A 17,025-nucleotide genomic window follows, 5' to 3' on the forward strand; every position below is an offset into this window, starting at 1 on the left:
AGCCCGGACGCAGAGCGTCCCCGCAGACATTGACAAACTCAAGAGCCTGCACAGGGCCTGGGAAAGCGGGCGGGAGAGGGAGAGCCGGGGGGTGAGCCGGGGGAGGCGGGGGGGCGTTGGCGGGATGGGGCCGTCCACTCAGTCCAGCAACACGTGTGTGTGTGGGGGGGGGACACATAGGGAAATGGCCCCCATCTGTTCCCCTGAGCTCAGGGCGCAGGGCAGCTGCCTGATGGGATGAGGGAGAGACAGAGGACAGCTTGGGCACCTTGTGATTCGGGAAGAGGGACCCGCAGGGGGCTGTGGGGCACACGGGGGACCTCAGGGCGCGCGTGGGATAACGTGGGTGCTTGCAGGAACCCATGGGTCAGAGAAGGGAGCTGGGGGCTTATGCCAGGAACATGGGCTCAGTGGGGACGGTGGGTGGGAGGGCCAAGGAGCCCCCACCTTGCCCCAAAGGCAAGACCACCCAGAGCAGCCTGGACGGCAGGACCCACTTGGGCGGGGTGGGCTGCACAACCTCCCAACATCCCAGCATCCCTGGGAGTCCCAGCTCCAGGCTGGAGCCAGGGTAGGAAGACGGGGTGGTCGGTCTCAGCCTGGGGCCTTGGAGAAAGCAAGAGGCCTCAGGAGGCGGCCCCCAGGGTGGGAGTGGGCCTGCCCGAGGCCAGACCTGCGGCCCTTGACCCTGCCCGCAGATGCCCCTCACACCCCCGGCCCCTCCCCACTTGATCCCCTCTGGACCGAGGCAGTCCTAACTCTGGCCTTGGTCTCCCCGCAGAAACAGCCCGCCACCATGTCGGACGAGGAAGTGTGAGTAGTGGTCAGAGAGCCCCCCCCCCCCGCCTGCCTGGGGACCCCCAGGCCCTGACTGTGTTGGTGAGACCCCCCTGAACTGAGCGAAAGCCCTCACGCTCTGCCCCTCTCTCTCCCCACAGTGAACAGGTGGAGGGTAAGTGTCCTGCTGCTTCCTCCCTGCGAGGCCCCTGGGGACATGCGTGTCTCGAGGCGGGGCTCCCCTGGGGACCCCTGCCTGCAAGCCCCAGATGGGCCTCGTTCTGTGGGCCCTAGATCACCCCCCTGCCTGCACCGAGGCTTCCTTCTTCTGAAAGGTGACATCCTCGAGATGTGGGCCCTTCCGAACCCAGCCTGCACCCCACCCAGCCTGCACCCCACCCAGCCTGCACCCCAAGGCAGTCGGGCAGCCCCGCCCCAGGGAGCTCTGCAGGTCCCACCACTCTCCGCCATGCTCCCCAGTGGGACAGAGATGCCCAGGCTCCCCGGCCCCCCGAAAGCCACTGTCACCCCCAGAGCCGCCTCCTCCTCTGGGGCCCGGCCAGCCCTGGGGTCGCCCCACTAACAGGCTCCTGTCCTTTCTTCTCCCCATTGCAGAGCAGTACGAGGAGGAAGGTGAGTGCGTAACCCCGGAGGCCGCGCCCAGGCCTCCCCCTGAACGAGACCTCTCGTCCGCTCCACCCGCTCAGCCTGAGGACCCTTGGGCCCCTTGGAGCCCAACAATTAGCCATCCTCCTTCCTCACCATTAATTCCCATTTGCGGCCACGGCTGACTTCCCATCTCTTTAACTGATTAATAGACGCACACGCATTAATCATTCATTAATCCTTCACCCTCTTCGCGCCCGGCTGTGTGCAGTTAGCTGGGACTCGGCCATTAACACCCTCACCTTCGTTAACATTCAGGGTCTGCATCGCAGGCCCGGCCTCGGTCCCTCCGTCTCCAGCTCGCTCTGGCTCAGCGCCCCCTCCCCCCACCCCAAGCCTTGGGTAACCTTCGGGGCATCCTCTTGAGCCCCCTCCCTTGCCCGCCCGGCCTCTGCCTCCGTGGGAACCTCCAGGCCCTGCCTGGGCACGCACCTGGGAACCGTGCGGGGAGGCGGTTCTCAGGCTCGGAGGGGAGGCCGCGGAAGCCTGGCACCCACAGGGCCTTGGGAACGCTCGCTTCATGCACCCTCACCAGCGGGGCTCTCCTGGGAGGCCTTCCGCATGCTCTGTTTTGAAAATATTTTGAAAACACTTGGCTCCCCTAACAACACGAGGGAAACAGTTCTCTTTCTGCTGAAAGTAGAGACTTTCGGGGCGGGAAACGTGGGCCTGGGGAGCCGATCCTTCGCGGGGTCGCCTTCGGGCACACCCAGAGTCCGCCCGCCGCGCGGCCTTCTCCTGGGTCGGCGTTCTCTCGTAGCACGTGGGTCTCGTCCCCTGTCCTCACCTCTGGGACCCGCAGAGCAAGACGTAGCCAGACCCTCGGTGCGCAGACGCCTCAGGGCCGGGGTGGGCGGCAGGCCCTGGGAGGGCAGAGGGACTCGGGGTCCCCCAGAGACGAGAGGAGGTGGCCCTGCAGAGCAGGCTGAGGCCAGGGCTCTGAGCCCCTGTCCGTGCCGCCTCCTTTCCCCGCCAGCCCCGTTCGCCACTAATGACTGTCCTTGCCTCTCTCTCCCTCTCTCCCGCTGCCCCCGCTGCCCCCGCTGCCCCCGCTGCCCGGCTCAGAGGAGGCCCAGGAGGAAGGTGAGTACACGGGTCCAGGGCCTGGTTCACACCCTCCCTTCAGCCCACCTGCCCACGGGCGGGGCTTCACAGCGACCCACCCGGAGGGCTGCGTGTGCTCCTGGCCTAACCCTCTCCTCTCTCCTCTGCCCGCCCGCCCCTCAGCCGCAGAAGTCCAGGAGGAAGGTATGAGCACACAGGACTTCTGGTCCCCATGTGGGGCCCTGGCCTGGCTGGAGCCTACGTGAGGGTAGGGGGCCAGGGCCCAGACACAGCGAGGCACCAGCCAGCCAAGGGGCCCCACATGTGGCCCCCACATAACACACTAACCACTCCCCACGCTTGACCAGATTGGGGGGACCCTGAGGACTGGGCACTCCCTTGGGAGGGACACCGAGCGAGGGGGCTGCTGGACCAGATGTGAGATGAGGCCTGGCCTCTTCATCCCTGAAAAGAGCCCGAGGTGGGTGATGGTGAGGCCACGCGACCTCTGACCCCTCGTCAGGGTCAGGGCCCCCGGCCAGATCTGGGTGAGCAGAGGGCCATGGGGGCACCGCCCCTGCAGCCGGCCGTGCCTCAGAGTGAGGGCTGAGCCCCCGCCCGTGCATCGGCCCCTGGCCGCCCCTGCACCCTGCCCAGGAGGCCCTGTCCGTCCCGGCTCCTGGTGCCACCGCAGTGTACCCCCAAGGTGGCCTCTGGGCCCCACATGGACGTCCTCCCAGGGGCTTGAGGACTGGCCGGAGCCTCCGTGCCTGTCCCATGGCCAGAGCATTGGAGTCAGGACAAAAGCGAGAGCCGGGGGCCGACGCTTCCCCTTGAGTCTGGGTTTCCCCGTGTGCGAGGCAGGGGTAGGATTGGGGTGCCCGCACCGGGGTCAGCACTGACCGTGTCCTGCTCGCCTCCTGCATGCCACCCCTCGGCCGCGGCCACTGACCCTCTCGCGTGGTGACGGGCTGTGTCCATTAACCTCGGATCCTTCCTCCTTTGACCTCTGACCCGTGGTCTTGCCTCTTGTTCCGCGCCCTCCTTAGCCCCTGAAGCTCATGAACCAGGTATGTGCCGTGACTTCAGTCCCGTGTGGGTGCGTGTGCACACGTGGCCATGTGTGGGTGGAGCAGGAGCCTGGCTCCGAAGGAACAAGAGGCCGTGTAACCTACTCACAGCGTGTTCTGACCCCTGCCCTGCCTGTCCCTGCCCCCGCCCGCCTCTGCCCCCAGTCACAGCCGTTCTCTCCCCTCTCTCCCCACATGCGCTGCATCCGTCCGTCCATCCACAGAGGAGGTCCAGGAAGGTATGCTGTCCCCGTCTGAGGCCGAGCCGCTCCCTGCTCCCTCCTCCCTCCTCCCTCCTCCCTCCCTCATTGCCTGCCTGTGTGACTCTCGCCCCATTCCTCTGGGCTGGGACCCAGTGGGGACAGGTTAGACCTGGAGTGCTGGCTCAGGTGGGGCTCATGGTGGGGTGCAGCCTTCCTCTTGCCCCCATCCCAGCAGGGAGCATACAGGGATGTGGTGAGGCCCTTCCCAGGCCGCCAGCAGGAAGTTGGGGGTGGCCCTTCTGGAGGCCAAGCCTAGGGTAGGGTCTTTGGATGCTGGTGCTGGGGTCCACCTAGACCCTCGGGATCCTCCAGGGTGGGGTGGAGAAGCAAGGAGGAGAGCAGGGCGGGCGGCCTACACCCTGCCCCAGACAGCAAACCGGAGAGGGGACATGAGGCGGGGGGCGGGGAGGGAGGGCGTGAGGCGTGGGGGGGGGGGGCGAGTGAGTGAAGCCGCACGTGGGGCTGAAGCCCGAGTGGGCACAGCAGCACCAGAGCAGCCGGGCCTTCGCATGCAAAGAGGCAGCGTGAGTTCCCAGGGACCCACCCGTCGCCGGCGTCAGAGCCTAATGTGCCCGGGTGTGAGGAATCCCCTGGGGTGAGGGTTCCAGCCAGGGGCCCAGGTGGCCTTCTCCTCAGCTCCCTCGCTCACATGACGCCTCAGTGAACCCCAAGCATGACCCCCAAACTGTCCTCCCTTCCCTGGATTCAGAGAGGCCCCCGTGAGACAAAGGGACCTGCGTGGTGGGAGAGCAGGCAGAGGTGCCAGGGGCCAGGCTTGTAGGGGCTGCGGGTCCCCAGAACCAGCCCCGCCGCAGACAGACAGAGACGACAGGCAGGGGATGGGACGCCAGGTCCCTGCTGCCCACTGCCCAGGGCTTTGCAGCATGGCCACTGCCCCCCAGCTCTGGGCCTGGCATTGCCTTGCCCTCACAGACTCCGGCCCTGCCAGCCGCTCCCCCAGCCGGGCCCCCACAGATGCCCAGCCCCTCAGCAGCCCTCCTTCTGCCCCTCGACCAGCTTCCGGCTCGCAAAGCGCACCCACCGCTGGCTCAGGCTCATGGCTCACCGGCCCCAGGCGCTGGGTGAGGGGGACGCTGGAGCCCCTGCAAAGGGCTGTTTGCTGGTTCCTAAGCAACCATGGCGGCCTCTGCGCTGGGGGCGCGCGAGGGGCAACCTGCCGAGGGCACCCCAGGCTGGACCCCCACCCACTCCCAGGGGGCCTGCTGGCTGCAGCCAAGGGCAGAGGAAGGAGCTGGGGGGTCAGAGCTGGCTTCTCAGCCAGGGCTGCGGGCCAGCTGCAGACCCAGGTGGTGGGTGTGGAGGGCCAAAGAAGCAGCCCCATGCGAGGGCCACCCGGTCGGGCGGCAGCTCAGGTCTGCAGGCCCCGGCACAGCGGAGGCAGAGAGAGGAGGAAGGAGAGGCCCTTCGGGTCAGGGGCAGGCTCCCCGGCGAGGCAGCCCCCCCACCCCAGGAGGGGCAGGCCTGGGCTCCGTGGCCCTGGGCACGTGGTGGACGCTCCAGCTTGGTGGGTTTAGCCCTTGCACAGGCCCGAGCACCAGCAGGCTTCACTCACCTGATGGCTCTGGACCCAGCAAAACCTAGAAGCCGGGCCCCAGAGCCGCCCCCCAGAACCAAGGGTACCGTGTGGGGAGGAGCTCGGCCTCCCAAGGTGCCCCCCAGCCAGCCGCCGGCACCACAGCCGCCCAGGGTCGCCTCTCACTTCAGGCCCCAGTGGGGAGGGTGTCTCCCAGGCCACCTGGCCCGCAGCATGGCCACATCCGCTCCCACCCCCAGACAGCCTTCTCTGGCCCCAGCTGGAGGCACTATGGGGTCCAGGCACTGTCCCGGGTCTGCCTCCCGTCTCTGCCCGTGTCCTCGCTCCGCCAACGCTCCGCAGCCTCGCTGGCTTCTCTCTTGCATGTGCGCTTTGCCCAGAAGACGCCGCGGAGGAGGAGCGGGAGGACGAGGAAGGTAAGGGCCTCGGTGCTGTGATGGTGCCCGCGAGAGGGGAGGACGCGCTTGCCCGCTGGCCGCCTGCGCTCCGTCTCGCCGGCTCTCCATCCCTCTCCCTCCAAGGACAGGCCAGGCTGGGGCCTCAGGGGCAGGCGCTGTCCCCTCGAGCGTCTGCAGGCACAGGGGGGCGGGGAGGTGGTCGTGGGGACCAGCCAGCAGGCAGGAGCTGGGGCAAGGGGTGCTCTCTCCTCTCCCCTCTTCCCCGTGTCGCCCGCCCTCTCCTTCCTCATCCAGCTCCCATCCCCTCCTGCCTCTCTGGTCTTCCCCGGCCCCTTTCCCTCCCTCCCCCCAAGTGCTTCTGCTTCTCCTTCTCCCTTTCACCCCTTCCCCCTCTTTGTGTCCTGGTCCCCCCTGAACTTCCCTCCCCAGAACCCACAGGGATTTCTTCAGACCCAGAGTCGGGACAAGCCCTCTCTTCTGGTGGTTGGTGGAGTGGGTGCTGGGCTCAGCTGCAGAGCAGGAGCCGGGGGACCCCAGGGGCCTGCAGGCAGGAGGGGACCCCAGTCTCACGTGGTCTCTCTCCCCTCTCCCCATGCTGGCTGGTGCGGTGGTGACCAGAGGAGAAGCCAAGACCCAAGTGAGTGTGGGGCCCAGGCCAGGCTGGACGCCGGGGTGGGAGGCGCGGGCTGGTGTGAGGCTGGAGCCGGGTGGGAGGAAGCCGAGTGTGCAGGCTGGTTGGGGACCAGGTCACCCAGGAAACCGCCACCCCCGGGGCTGGGGCCCGGGTGCCCCCAGGGAAGACGCTGCATTTGGCTCCGTGGGGGATGCGTTGGCACCAAACCCTGAGAGAAAGTGGCCTCCTTTCCGTCGCTCCTGGACCTGCAGTGGAACATTCCAGCTGTCCCGTGCAGGCTTTCTGAGAACGGGGTGATTTGGGGCAGTCGGTGCCTCCCCCACAGCCCGGGACCAGACTCTACCTGGGCGCTCTGTCCCCAGGGACAGGCACAGACTCAGGTCCAGTGGGGTCGGCTCAGCCCCCTCTTTCAGTGCAGGCCAGGAGGACTTACTGTGGGGGCGGGGGGGGGGGGGCAGCCCAAGGAAGAAAGGGGGACCGGGAGTTGGGGGAGAAGAAGCATCGAGAGGGGGCCATGGCCCTCCACGTACCCTCTCTGGGCCCCCCTCACATCTCCCCTGCGTTGTGGGGTCTCCCAGCACCTGAGACAGGAAAGAGGCAAAAAGTGGGGTGCCCGGGAGGAGGGTCTCGTCCCCAAACCCACTTGGGAGCCACGGCGGGCCCAGACCAGGCTCCGTGACCTCCAGCTGCCCTGGGCCTGCGCGCCCCTCCGGCTGGAAGCAGGGCCCCGGCAGGGAGGGTCCCTCCCGCCTTTATCGCATTTGTGAGATTTCAGGGATGTTTTTTTAATCCGAGTGTTCTGACTTCTCCGGCGATAAGCATGTCAGCCACAGCCCGCGGTACGTGACTGCACGTCCGTGCCTGTGTGCTCGGCGGGGCTGGAATGCGGGCCTCCGCGCACGCCCGCCGCCCGCGCGGCCTCCGCCGGGGGCGCCCGGCGCCCGGAGCCAGCCCTTCCCCGTCCCCGCCACGTTATTTGTCAGCAATTTTAAGTAAAGCTGCCGGATCACAAGATATTTTCTAGTTTTAAAAAAATGTTTGTGTTTTCATTATGAAAATAAAACACCTCATTAGAGAAAATTTGGAAAATACATAAAAGTCCACTGAAGAAGAAGAGAGAAAAGTCCGTCTATAACTCCCACCCAGCCAGCCAGCCTGCGGGCGGGAAAGGGGAGAGAAATAAAAAGGCTTATTTCTTCCTACTCTTTCCATGCATTGGGCTCGGAAAAAAAGATTTAAACCCGGAGCTGTTTTTCAAACCCCGGACTGTCTATAGAACCTTGAGTTCTGCTTTTTTAAAAAATGTAGCACCATTCATAAGTATTTTTCCATGTTTTTACATAGTCTTCTTAAATATTTTGAATGGCCACATAATATTCCATCAATCGGACAAACCATAATTTTCCTAACCATTCCTCCAGCGCAGGACGTGCCGGCTGCGCCCAATATTTTACTATCATAAATAACGCTGGGTGGAAAGCATTTTCTGTCTTTCTGGTTATTTCCCTAGGCCCCATTCCCAGAACTGGAATTAATGGGTCAAAGAGTATGAACGCTCTTAAGGCTTTTGACATCCCTGCCAAATGGCTTTCCGAGAGGGGCTTGCCAGCGCGGTCTCCGACGTGGACGTGAGCAGGGCCTGCGCCCCACACCGCTGCGCCCAGGGAGCGCTGATGGATGAGAAGGGGCCTCTCAGGGCTGCTTTCCCTGCATTCCTTTGATTACTGCAGGCAAAGCTCCCCTCTGTTTGTTAAACTGGTCCTCTTTCTTCCTTTGGAGAATTGGTGGCTTATGGCCTCTGCCCATTTATCTAACGCAGGCAGCTCTCTGTTTTCTTAATCATCCGTTTGCATAAGGGTATAAGTCTTCTCTGTATTTGCTGAAAATATTTTTCTAGTCTGGGCTGGGCTCTCTTTTCCCCCCTCTCCCATTTCTGCCTTTTTTCACATACATAAGTTTTTCATTTGCGTGGAGTCATCTGGCCACCTTTCCCTCAGCGGGACCTTCTGAGCTCAGAAAACCCTTTCCCGGTCCAGCAGTTTGATCGATATTCAGTTCCACTTTCTTCAACGGCTTGTTTTAAAAAATTGTTGTTGTCGTTTTAACTCTTTGCTCCATCTGGAATGCATTGGAGGAGGGGGAGGGGAGGCTGGCGGCCGCCGGATTGGGGGGCGGGGGGCTCGCTTCTTCTTCAAACTGCTCTCTGCCCAGCCCCCTCCCTCCGGGTCCCCAGAAAGAAAGATGAAAGCGGGGCCGCAGAAAGGCAAAGGCCACGGAGACTCGTGACCCCCTCGGCGCCTGCGGTGACCACCCTGCCTCTGGCCTGACCTCCTGGCATTGGTTTATTTGTTTGAGGAAGAAAGCAAGGGTGTCCCCCTGGACAGACGGGGGTGGAAAAGCCCTTGAGATGGACAGGAGGTGGCCACCCAGAGGGACACTAAGAGGCTGAAACCTTTTCCAGGGGGTCGAGCCACCCCGGGGACAGTGGGTTATACATCTGTTAAGACGAAGGTCAGGGCCCGGCCGGCGAGGCTCTGTTGGTTGAGGGTCAGCTCCTGGACTAAAAGGTCACTGTTTGGATTCCCCGTCGGGGCACAGGCCCGGGTTGCAGGCCTGATCCCCAGGGGGGGACGTGCAGGAGGCAGCCGATCGATGTTGCTCTCCCATCCATGTTTCTCTCTCTCTCCCTCTTCCTTCCTCTCTCTCTAAAATCAATAAAAACATATTTTAAAAACTTAAAAAACAAAAGACAGCGGTGCCCGCAGCCAGGTGGCAGGGGGAGAGGGTGGGAGGGCCAGCCTGGGGCCAGGCCAGCTCTCCTGGGGGGCCCCCACTTGTCCCTGCTCATGAGCCTCTCTCTTTTCCAGACTCACTGCTCCTAAGATCCCGGAAGGGGAGAAAGTAGACTTCGATGTAAGTTTGTGGAACCTGGATCAACACGTCTCCATTCCCAACCCCAGGCCACAGGCCTGACAAGGTCATCTCTCAGTTATCCAGAGCCAGGGCTTCCTGACCCCAGGCTGGCCCTTCCTTTCATTCATTCCTGGACCAGAGGGAACCTCTCCCTTAATGACATCTCTCTCCCCTGCTCTCCATCTGTCCTTCTGCCCATCACCCATCCACTCAGCTAGTCACCAATCCATGTACTCACCTACCCATCTATCCACCTACACGTCCATCTACCTACCCATCCACCATCCATCCGCCACCCATCCACCATCCATCTACCACTCATCCACCCATCCATCCACCCATCCATCCACCACCCATCCATCCACCCATCTACCACTCATCCACCCATCCATCCACCCATCCATCCACCACCCATCCATCCACCCATCTACCCATCCACCCATCCATCCATCCACCATCCATCTACCACTCATCCACCATCCATCCACCCATCCATCCACCCATCCATCCACCATCCATCCACCACCCATCCATCCACCCATCTACCACTCATCCACCCATCTACCCATCCACCCATCCACCCATCCATCCACCACCCATCCACCCATCCATCCACCACCCATCCATCCACCCATCCATCCACCCATCTACCACTCATCCACCCATCTACCCATCCACCCATCCATCCACCCATCTACCCATCCACCCATCCATCCACCACCCATCCACCATCCATCTACCACTCATCCACCCATCCATCCACCCATCCATCCACCACCCATCCACCATCCATCTACCACTCATCCACCCATCCATCCACCCATCCATCCACCACCCATCCATCCACCCATCTACCCATCTACCCATCTACCCATCCACCATCCACCACCCATCCATCCACCCATCTACCCATCCACCTATCCACCCATCCACCATCCACCATCCATCCATCCATCCATCCACCCATCCATCCACCCATCCATCCACCCATCCATCCACCACCCATCCATCCACCCATCTACCCATCCACCTATCCACCCATCCACCATCCACCATCCATCATCCATCCATCATCCATCCACCCATCCATCCATCCACCCATCCATCCACCCATCCATCCACCCATCCATCCACCACCCATCCATCCACCACCCATCCATCCACCCATCTACCCATCCACCATCCATCCACCACCCATCCACCATCCATCTACCACTCATCCACCCATCCATCCACCACCCATCCATCCACCACCCATCCATCCACCCATCTACCCATCCACCCATCCACCATCCATCATCCATCCACCCATCCATCCACCCATCCATCCACCCATCCATCCACCCATCCATCCATCCACCCATCCATCCACCCATCCATCCACCCATCCATCCACCACCCATCCATCCACCACCCATCCACCATCCATCTACCACTCATCCACCCATCCATCCATCCATCCATCCACCCATCCATCCATCCATCCATCCACCCATCTACCCATCCATCTACCCATCCACCTATCCACCCATCCACCATCCATCATCCATCCATCCACCATCCATAAGTCCCTCCAACAAATTATCTTGCTCACCAGTTTCCTCTCTGCCTGGCTCATGCCGGACATCTATCTCAGAATGGGGACAGGGCCTTGTCAGAGCTAGTTCATCCCAGGGTCCTGACGACTTCACAGCTGTGCAGGGCCCGGACTCATCCACGGGTGTGGAGGGGTCCCGTTCCTACCCTGTGACTCGGGGATCCCTTGCTGCGTTCTGCTTTCGTGGTGGCTGGAGGAGTCAGGGCTGCTCTGCTGGAGCACAGGGGGGCCAGGCAGGACGGAGCTGCGAGGAGGGTGGGGCTGACGGCTGCTTCGCCCACAGGACATCCAGAAGAAGCGGCAGAACAAAGATCTCATGGAGCTGCAGGCCCTCATCGACAGCCACTTTGAGGCCCGAAAGAAGGAGGAAGAAGAGCTGATCGCGCTCAAGGAGAGAATCGTGCGTGGGCAGTCCGGGAGGAGGCGGGCGGCGGTCATTTTCCGAGGGGCCAGGGTCAGCCGGGCTGGGCTGACCCACTCCTCCGGCCGCAGGAGAAGCGCCGTGCGGAGAGGGCGGAACAGCAGAGGATCCGCGCTGAGAAGGAGAGGGAGCGCCAGAACAGGCTGGCGGTGAGGCCTGTGCCCTTCTTGCCCCCAACCACAGGCCCACGGGCACGCCAGGGCCCCTGCTCCTGCTGCTGCTGAGGGTCCCCAGCCTTGGCCAGTGACCAGAGCCCTGCAGCACCCTTGGGAGAGGGCAGACCCTGCCCAGGACCGGGAGCTTCTAGAGAGGGAGGGTCTGGGGGGCCCCGGTGCCTGCGGGAAGGGCACCTGGCCCGGCCCTGAGTCCTGGGACGGGGTCTCTGCAGGAGGAGAAGGCCCGCAGGGAGGAGGAGGACGCCAAGAGGAGAGCCGAGGACGACCTGAAGAAGAAGAAGGCTCTGTCCTCCATGGGCGCCAACTACAGCAGCTACCTGGCCAAGGTGAGCGCGCACGCAGAGCCGGGCGGCCTGGCTGCCGCACCCCCGACCTCCGGACCCTGGGCTGAGCCGCGCAGCATCCCCCCCTCCTGAGTCCGGCCCCTCGGCGTGTCCTCCAGGCTGACCAGAAGCGAGGCAAGAAGCAGACCGCCCGGGAGATGAAGAAGAAGGTGCTGGCCGAGAGACGCAAGCCGCTCAACATCGACCACCTCAGCGAGGACAAGCTGAGGTGAGGGGGCCGCGCCCAGGGCGGCGGGGGGGGGGAAGGGGGGAGCCCCTCTCTGAACCCACCGCCTGGGGGTCTCGGCGGGCCGCTGGGGCCGGCTCTCGGTGAGGCCGGAGGAGGACCGAGGGTGGCCAGGGCCCTGCCTGCCGGGGCTCAGCTGGCCCGACTTGGCCGCTTCCCAGGGACAAAGCCAAGGAGCTGTGGGACACCCTGTACCAACTGGAGACGGACAAGTACGACTTTTCGGAGAAGCTGAAGCGCCAGAAATACGACGTGAGTGCAGGCACCTGGGCCGTCCAGGGCTCTCCCGCCAGCCGAGTGCCCACGTCCCCATGGGCAGGCCCCACGCTCGGACCCTGAGCGATGCGCCTGCTTGAGGGTGGCCCCGGGGGGAGCGGGCAGAGGCCTCAGGCCAGTTTCTGAATCATGAGGTCCCCTGACTCCTCCACACGAGGCCTTCTCTGCCAACCCAAGTCCCAGCCACCGACCCCCAAATCTGCTCCCTCAGAGCCCCTGGGGACCCCGCCCAGAGCAGGCAGAGTGCCTGCGCCCCACCCTGCAGCTGGGCCCGGGGCTGGGACTGTGCTCCCTGGAGGGCGGCCCCTGAGTCTCCTGCAAGGGGCTCGCCGTCCCTGTGCCGACCCCGGCCCTGGCCCGAGTTGGCGTGGACCCGGGAAGGGTGCTGGTGCCGCTGGCTCACCTGCCGCTCGCAGACCCAGCAGCATCCAGCCTCACCAGCAGGCCTGGTGCCTGCCCCTCGCTCTCCCCGGGCCCCTGGGGAGACCAGTCCAGGCTGCCATCTCCACCAGCGACTAGCCGGAGGGTGTTGGGGGGCCGGAACCACAACTGGGCGAATCCTGGCTCCTTCTCAGGAGCGCTGTGCCCTGGGCAAGTCACCGGTCCTTCGGGCTCCGGTTTCCTCGCCTCCAACAACAGAAGGATCACCCTACCCTTCCTGCCCCCACCCCCACCCCCAGAGCTCACACTCCTGCAGGCCAGCAGGGCCGGGCCCAGGGCAGCGCGGCCCTCTCTCCACGCTCCCCCGTGGGCTGCCTGCAGGAACGGCTTCACGCTCCCAGAGCCAGCCCAGCCCCTCCCTCTGACGTGCCGAGCACGGCCCTCGAGGGTCCCGGGGCGGGAAGAGGCAGGAGGGTCCTGGCCCGGGCTAGCCCAGTGCATGGCGGGGCCCAGGCCTCAGCCACCCACCCACCCAGCCCGTAACTGTCTTGGTCTTTCCAGATCATGACTGCCCGGGCCAGAGTGGAGATGCTGGCCAAGTTGTAAGTAGCCGGGCCACCCAGGCCCAGGCTCCTGGTATGTGGTGCACGGTGAGCCTCTCGCATGGCAAAACCTGGGTCAGAGAGGATGTTGGCAGCAGCGGGCATGGAGGCGACGGAGGCCTCCCCTCTCCTGCCCTGGCCTCTCCCTCCGCCTGCACCCTGCTCCCAGGCGAACCTGCCCTCTTTGTGGGCAGATGGGGACGGGCCTTGCCCTCCCCCCCGGGCAGTCAGGAGGAGGGAGCCACCGGGTCAGGGAGCGGAGGGTGGCTCTGAGCTTGGCGGCCACCAGAGGCGGGGGCTCCGTCTGCAAGCCTCCCTCCCGCCATGCCCGTGGCCACATCCTGCCGAGGCAGGAAGGTAAGTGCCAGCTCCGGAGCTGCAGTGTGGCACGGCCCGGGTCTCAGTGCACCAGCGACAGTAAGTCAGAGCCCCAGGGCCATGGCACGGCCGGCGTCCTCCAGCCACAGGCACAGTAAGGGAGCGCGCGGCCCGTGTGGGCACTGAGGCCGCCGGGGCCCCGGAGAAGCCTGCGGTGCGGGCGGGCGTGCGGCCCGTGCCCGCGTGCAGCCCGTGCCCGCGTGGCCCTGTCCCGACTCGCCACGGTAAGTCGTCCGTGTTGTTCGCAGATCACCAACCTCAGGAGCCGCATCGACCAGGCCCAGAAGCAGTGAGTAGCCTGCCGACGCCTTGCTCTGCACGGGCACACAACCCCAGGGCACGGCTGCCCGCCCCCCGGGGCCCGGCGAGTCACGCCAGTCCCAGGGGCAGCCGGCCCTCAGCAGAGCAGGGACAGGACCAACTGGCTGCTCGAGCTAGCATGTGGGGCCCACGCCCTGGACCCCAGCCTCCTGTGCACACGGCCCCAGCCCGGGAGGACAGCATGGGGGAGGCCAGCAGCGAGCCTGGCAAGGCAGCCTGGGCTCCTGGACACCCAAGCAGTGTGTCCCTTCCAGGTGGCCGGGGACAGGAATGAGGAGGCCTGGGCCTTGTCACCAGCCCCTCTAGGACCCTGGTTCCTGAGGACAGTGAGCCTCTGTCTGTAAGATTGGCCCCCAAGGTCCCTGGGACCCATGGCCACACTGCTGGGAGGCCCCGGAGAGCCAGTGCCCACCCTGGGCCCGGCGGCCGCGGCTCTGGGCTCTGGATCCTGAGCAGCCACACTCCAGGGAGTGCAGGCAGCTTGGAGGTGGAGATTTAAGGGTGTTTTCTGCCCCCTTGCTGCTCCCTGGGATGGGCCTCCCTCCCTAGCTCTGCCGTGTGGGGCAGGGGCTGATGCAGGCCCCCGAGAGCGGGCCACTCAGCAAGGTGTGTGTGTCTGTGTGTGCAGGTACGTGTGTGTGTGTGCATGTGCATGGTGTGTATGCGGGGACATGCATGTAGGAGCTCCCGGGCTGCTTCCTGCAGGACATGGCAGCGAGGGCGCGGCTTCTCCGGAAGCCAGCCTCCGAACCACGCTGCCTTCCCCAGCCAGGCGTCCTCGCCCCGGGCTCCCTGGCAGGCAGAGCGCCTCGGACAGAGGGGGCAGGGCCCTGGGGACCCCCCGCAGTGGAGACCGCCTGACCCCCAGGACCAGGTCTAACCAGGGGCCAAGTAACTGAGGCTCTAAAGCGAGACAGAGGCCTCCCAGGTCCCGAGTCCATAGCCCAAGACCTGTCCATCAGCTGCCCCAGGAGCCAGGACGCAGGCGGTTTGTTCTTTCCAGAGCAAAGTCACTGGGGAGCCCGCCGCCCTCTGCAGAGAGCTCCGGGCGGGCCGGGCGGCCCCAAGTCAGGCCCCTGGGGCAGAGAGGGAGTTGGGGGGGGGGGGTCCCAGTGCTGTGCCAGCCCCTCTCCTAACACTCTAACCGCCTCGGCACAAAGCCGCCCAGGCCTGGCCCGGCCGGCACAGGTGAGTCGCTGCTTGGATGGCGCCAGGAATGTGTGCGGGGGCTTCGGGCCGAGCCAGGCCCTCGCCCTGGCAGCAGCCTGGGTGGCAGAGCTGTGAGGGCCGGGGGCCGGCCGGACAATGGGGAAGGGGTTCGGCCAGGGCCCTGGACACCCTGACGCTCAAGCCAACTCGCTTCCCATTTACAGCAGCAAGAAGGCCGGGGCCACGGCCAAGGGCAAGGTCGGCGGGCGCTGGAAGTAGAGCAGCCAGAGAGGCCCCCCGAGGCAGAGACCACGCGCCAGGGCAGCCCCCGTGGTGGCGTCTGGCCCCCAGGCCTGGGGGCGGGGGGCTGGCTCCCGAGCACCCCCCACGTCCCTGTCCTCTCGGCCCCCCTCCCCTGGGGTCTGTGAATAAAGCTGTCAGACTCCCCTCCACCAGGTGTGTGCTGGCTTGGGGGGGGGGGCACTGGGGGTGAGGAGGGGCAGGAGCATCGAGGGCCCAGGAGACGCTGGGTGCTCTCCTCGGGGGTCAGCTCCAGAGGCCACGGGGCTGTGGCCACACTCTGACGCGGGCGCGGGGCGGGGCGGGGAGCCCCCCGGCTCTGCAGCAGCTTCCATCCCCTGAGCTCCTTCGTTCTGCCCTTGGAAGCCCCTCACATGCCCAGTGGGTCTGTGGGCCCTACAGGAAGCTCCTGGGCCCTGGATCAGCTCTGAGGCCAGTTTTGGTGGCTCTGGGGCAGTTTTGGGGGGCTCTGAGGCGGTCTGGGGGCACTGAGGCCAGTTTGTGGGGCTCTGAGGTGGTTTGGGGGGCTCTGAGGCCAGTTTGAGGGGCTCTGAGTAAGTTTTGGGGCTCTGAGGCTTGTTTGGGGGGTTCTGAGGCCAGTTTGTGGGGCTCTGAGGCCAGTTTGGGGGGCTCTGAGATGGTTTGGGGGGCTCTGAGGCAGTTTGGGGGCTCTGAGACTTATTTGGGGGCTCTGAGGAGGGTTTGGGGGGCTCTGAGGTGGTTTGGGGGGCTCTGAGGCAGTTTGGGGGGCTCTGAGGTGGTTTGGGGAAGCTCTGAGGCTTGTTTGTGGGGCTCTGAGGTGGTTTGGGGGGCTCTGAGGCAGTTTGGGGGCTCTAAGGCAGTTTGAGGGGCTCTGAGGCTGGTTTGGGGGGCTCTGAGGTGGTTTGGGGGGCTCTGAGGCCAGTTTGAGGGGCTCTGAGTAAGTTTTGGGGTTCTAGGCTTGTTTGGGGGGTTCTGAGGCCAGTTTGTGGGGCTCTGAGGCCAGTTTGGGGGGCTCTGAGATGGTTTGGGGGGCTCTGAGGCAGTTTGGGGGCTCTGAGACTTATTTGGGGGCTCTGAGGAGGGTTTGGGGGGCTCTGAGGTGGTTTGGGGGGCTCTGAGGCAGTTTGGGGGGCTCTGAGGTGGTTTGGGGAAGCTCTGAGGCTTGTTTGTGGGGCTCTGAGGTGGTTTGGGGGGCTCTGAGGCAGTTTGGGGGCTCTAAGGCAGTTTGAGGGGCTCTGAGGCTGGTTTGGGGGGCTCTGAGGTGGTTTGGGGGGCTCTGAGGCCGGTTTGGGGGGCTCTGAGGCTGGTTTGGGGGGCTCTGAGGTGGTTTGGGGGGCTCTGAGGCCGGTTTGGGGGGCTCTGAGGCCGGTTTGGGGCAGCTCTATACCGGTTTGGGGCGGCTGTGTTGGCCGTTGGAGGGGCTCTGGGAGGAGGGGCCCGGACACAGTGGGAGACTTTACAGAAATGCGGGGGCTGAGGGAGCTGGGGCCGGGTGGGGGGCGCAGCCGGAGGAAAGCAGCGGAAAGGCACGTTTCGGGGAGAGCGGCCGGCA

The 17,025-nt window shown here is 64.7% G+C and overlaps 2 protein-coding genes across 3 annotated transcripts in view; both read left to right on the plus strand.

Annotated features, from left to right (window-relative positions):
• LSP1 (lymphocyte specific protein 1) overlaps positions 1-953 on the plus strand; it is a 41,676-nt gene extending 40,723 nt beyond the window's left edge. The window contains exons 11-12 of the mRNA XM_070427088.1: positions 782-813; positions 939-953. The gene's annotated coding sequence lies outside the window, so the exon portion shown is untranslated. The remainder of the gene's footprint in view (positions 1-781; positions 814-938) is intronic.
• A 439-nt stretch (positions 954-1,392) lies between these two features.
• On the plus strand, positions 1,393-15,643 carry TNNT3 (troponin T3, fast skeletal type). Of its 2 annotated transcripts, none has more exons than XM_070427091.1 (14): positions 1,393-1,410; positions 2,509-2,526; positions 2,671-2,691; positions 3,537-3,557; positions 3,782-3,796; positions 6,392-6,410; positions 9,275-9,320; positions 11,201-11,317; positions 11,410-11,487; positions 11,727-11,840; positions 11,957-12,066; positions 12,246-12,336; positions 13,303-13,343; positions 15,416-15,643. In XM_070427091.1, the coding sequence occupies exons 8-14, from the start codon at positions 11,234-11,236 to the stop codon at positions 15,468-15,470; spliced, it is 573 nt and encodes a 190-aa protein (XP_070283192.1). In that variant the 5' UTR covers positions 1,393-1,410; positions 2,509-2,526; positions 2,671-2,691; positions 3,537-3,557; positions 3,782-3,796; positions 6,392-6,410; positions 9,275-9,320; positions 11,201-11,233; the 3' UTR covers positions 15,471-15,643. The 2 variants fall into 2 exon arrangements, with proteins under 2 accessions (XP_070283192.1, XP_070283193.1); XM_070427092.1 differs by lacking the exon at positions 13,303-13,343 and adding an exon at positions 13,970-14,010.
• Positions 15,644-17,025: the final 1,382 nt, after the last annotated feature.

The sequence above is a fragment of the Myotis yumanensis genome, unplaced genomic scaffold, assembly GCF_028538775.1.
Source record: "Myotis yumanensis isolate MYYU_CA2020_CCGP unplaced genomic scaffold, mMyoYum1.0.hap1 SCAF_10, whole genome shotgun sequence".
Classification (NCBI taxonomy): Eukaryota; Metazoa; Chordata; class Mammalia; order Chiroptera; family Vespertilionidae; genus Myotis; species Myotis yumanensis.

Excerpts from the sequence above, each read along its gene's own strand:
- TNNT3 (XM_070427091.1), top strand. The coding sequence starts at position 11,234 with ATGGAGCTGCAGGCCCTCATCGACAGCCACTTTGAGGCCCGAAAGAAG. Across the intron at positions 11,841-11,956 it reads ACAGCAGCTACCTGGCCAAG|GCTGACCAGAAGCGAGGCAA; the intron begins GTGAGCGCGCAC and ends CGTGTCCTCCAG. Across the intron at positions 12,337-13,302 it reads TGAAGCGCCAGAAATACGAC|ATCATGACTGCCCGGGCCAG; the intron begins GTGAGTGCAGGC and ends TGGTCTTTCCAG.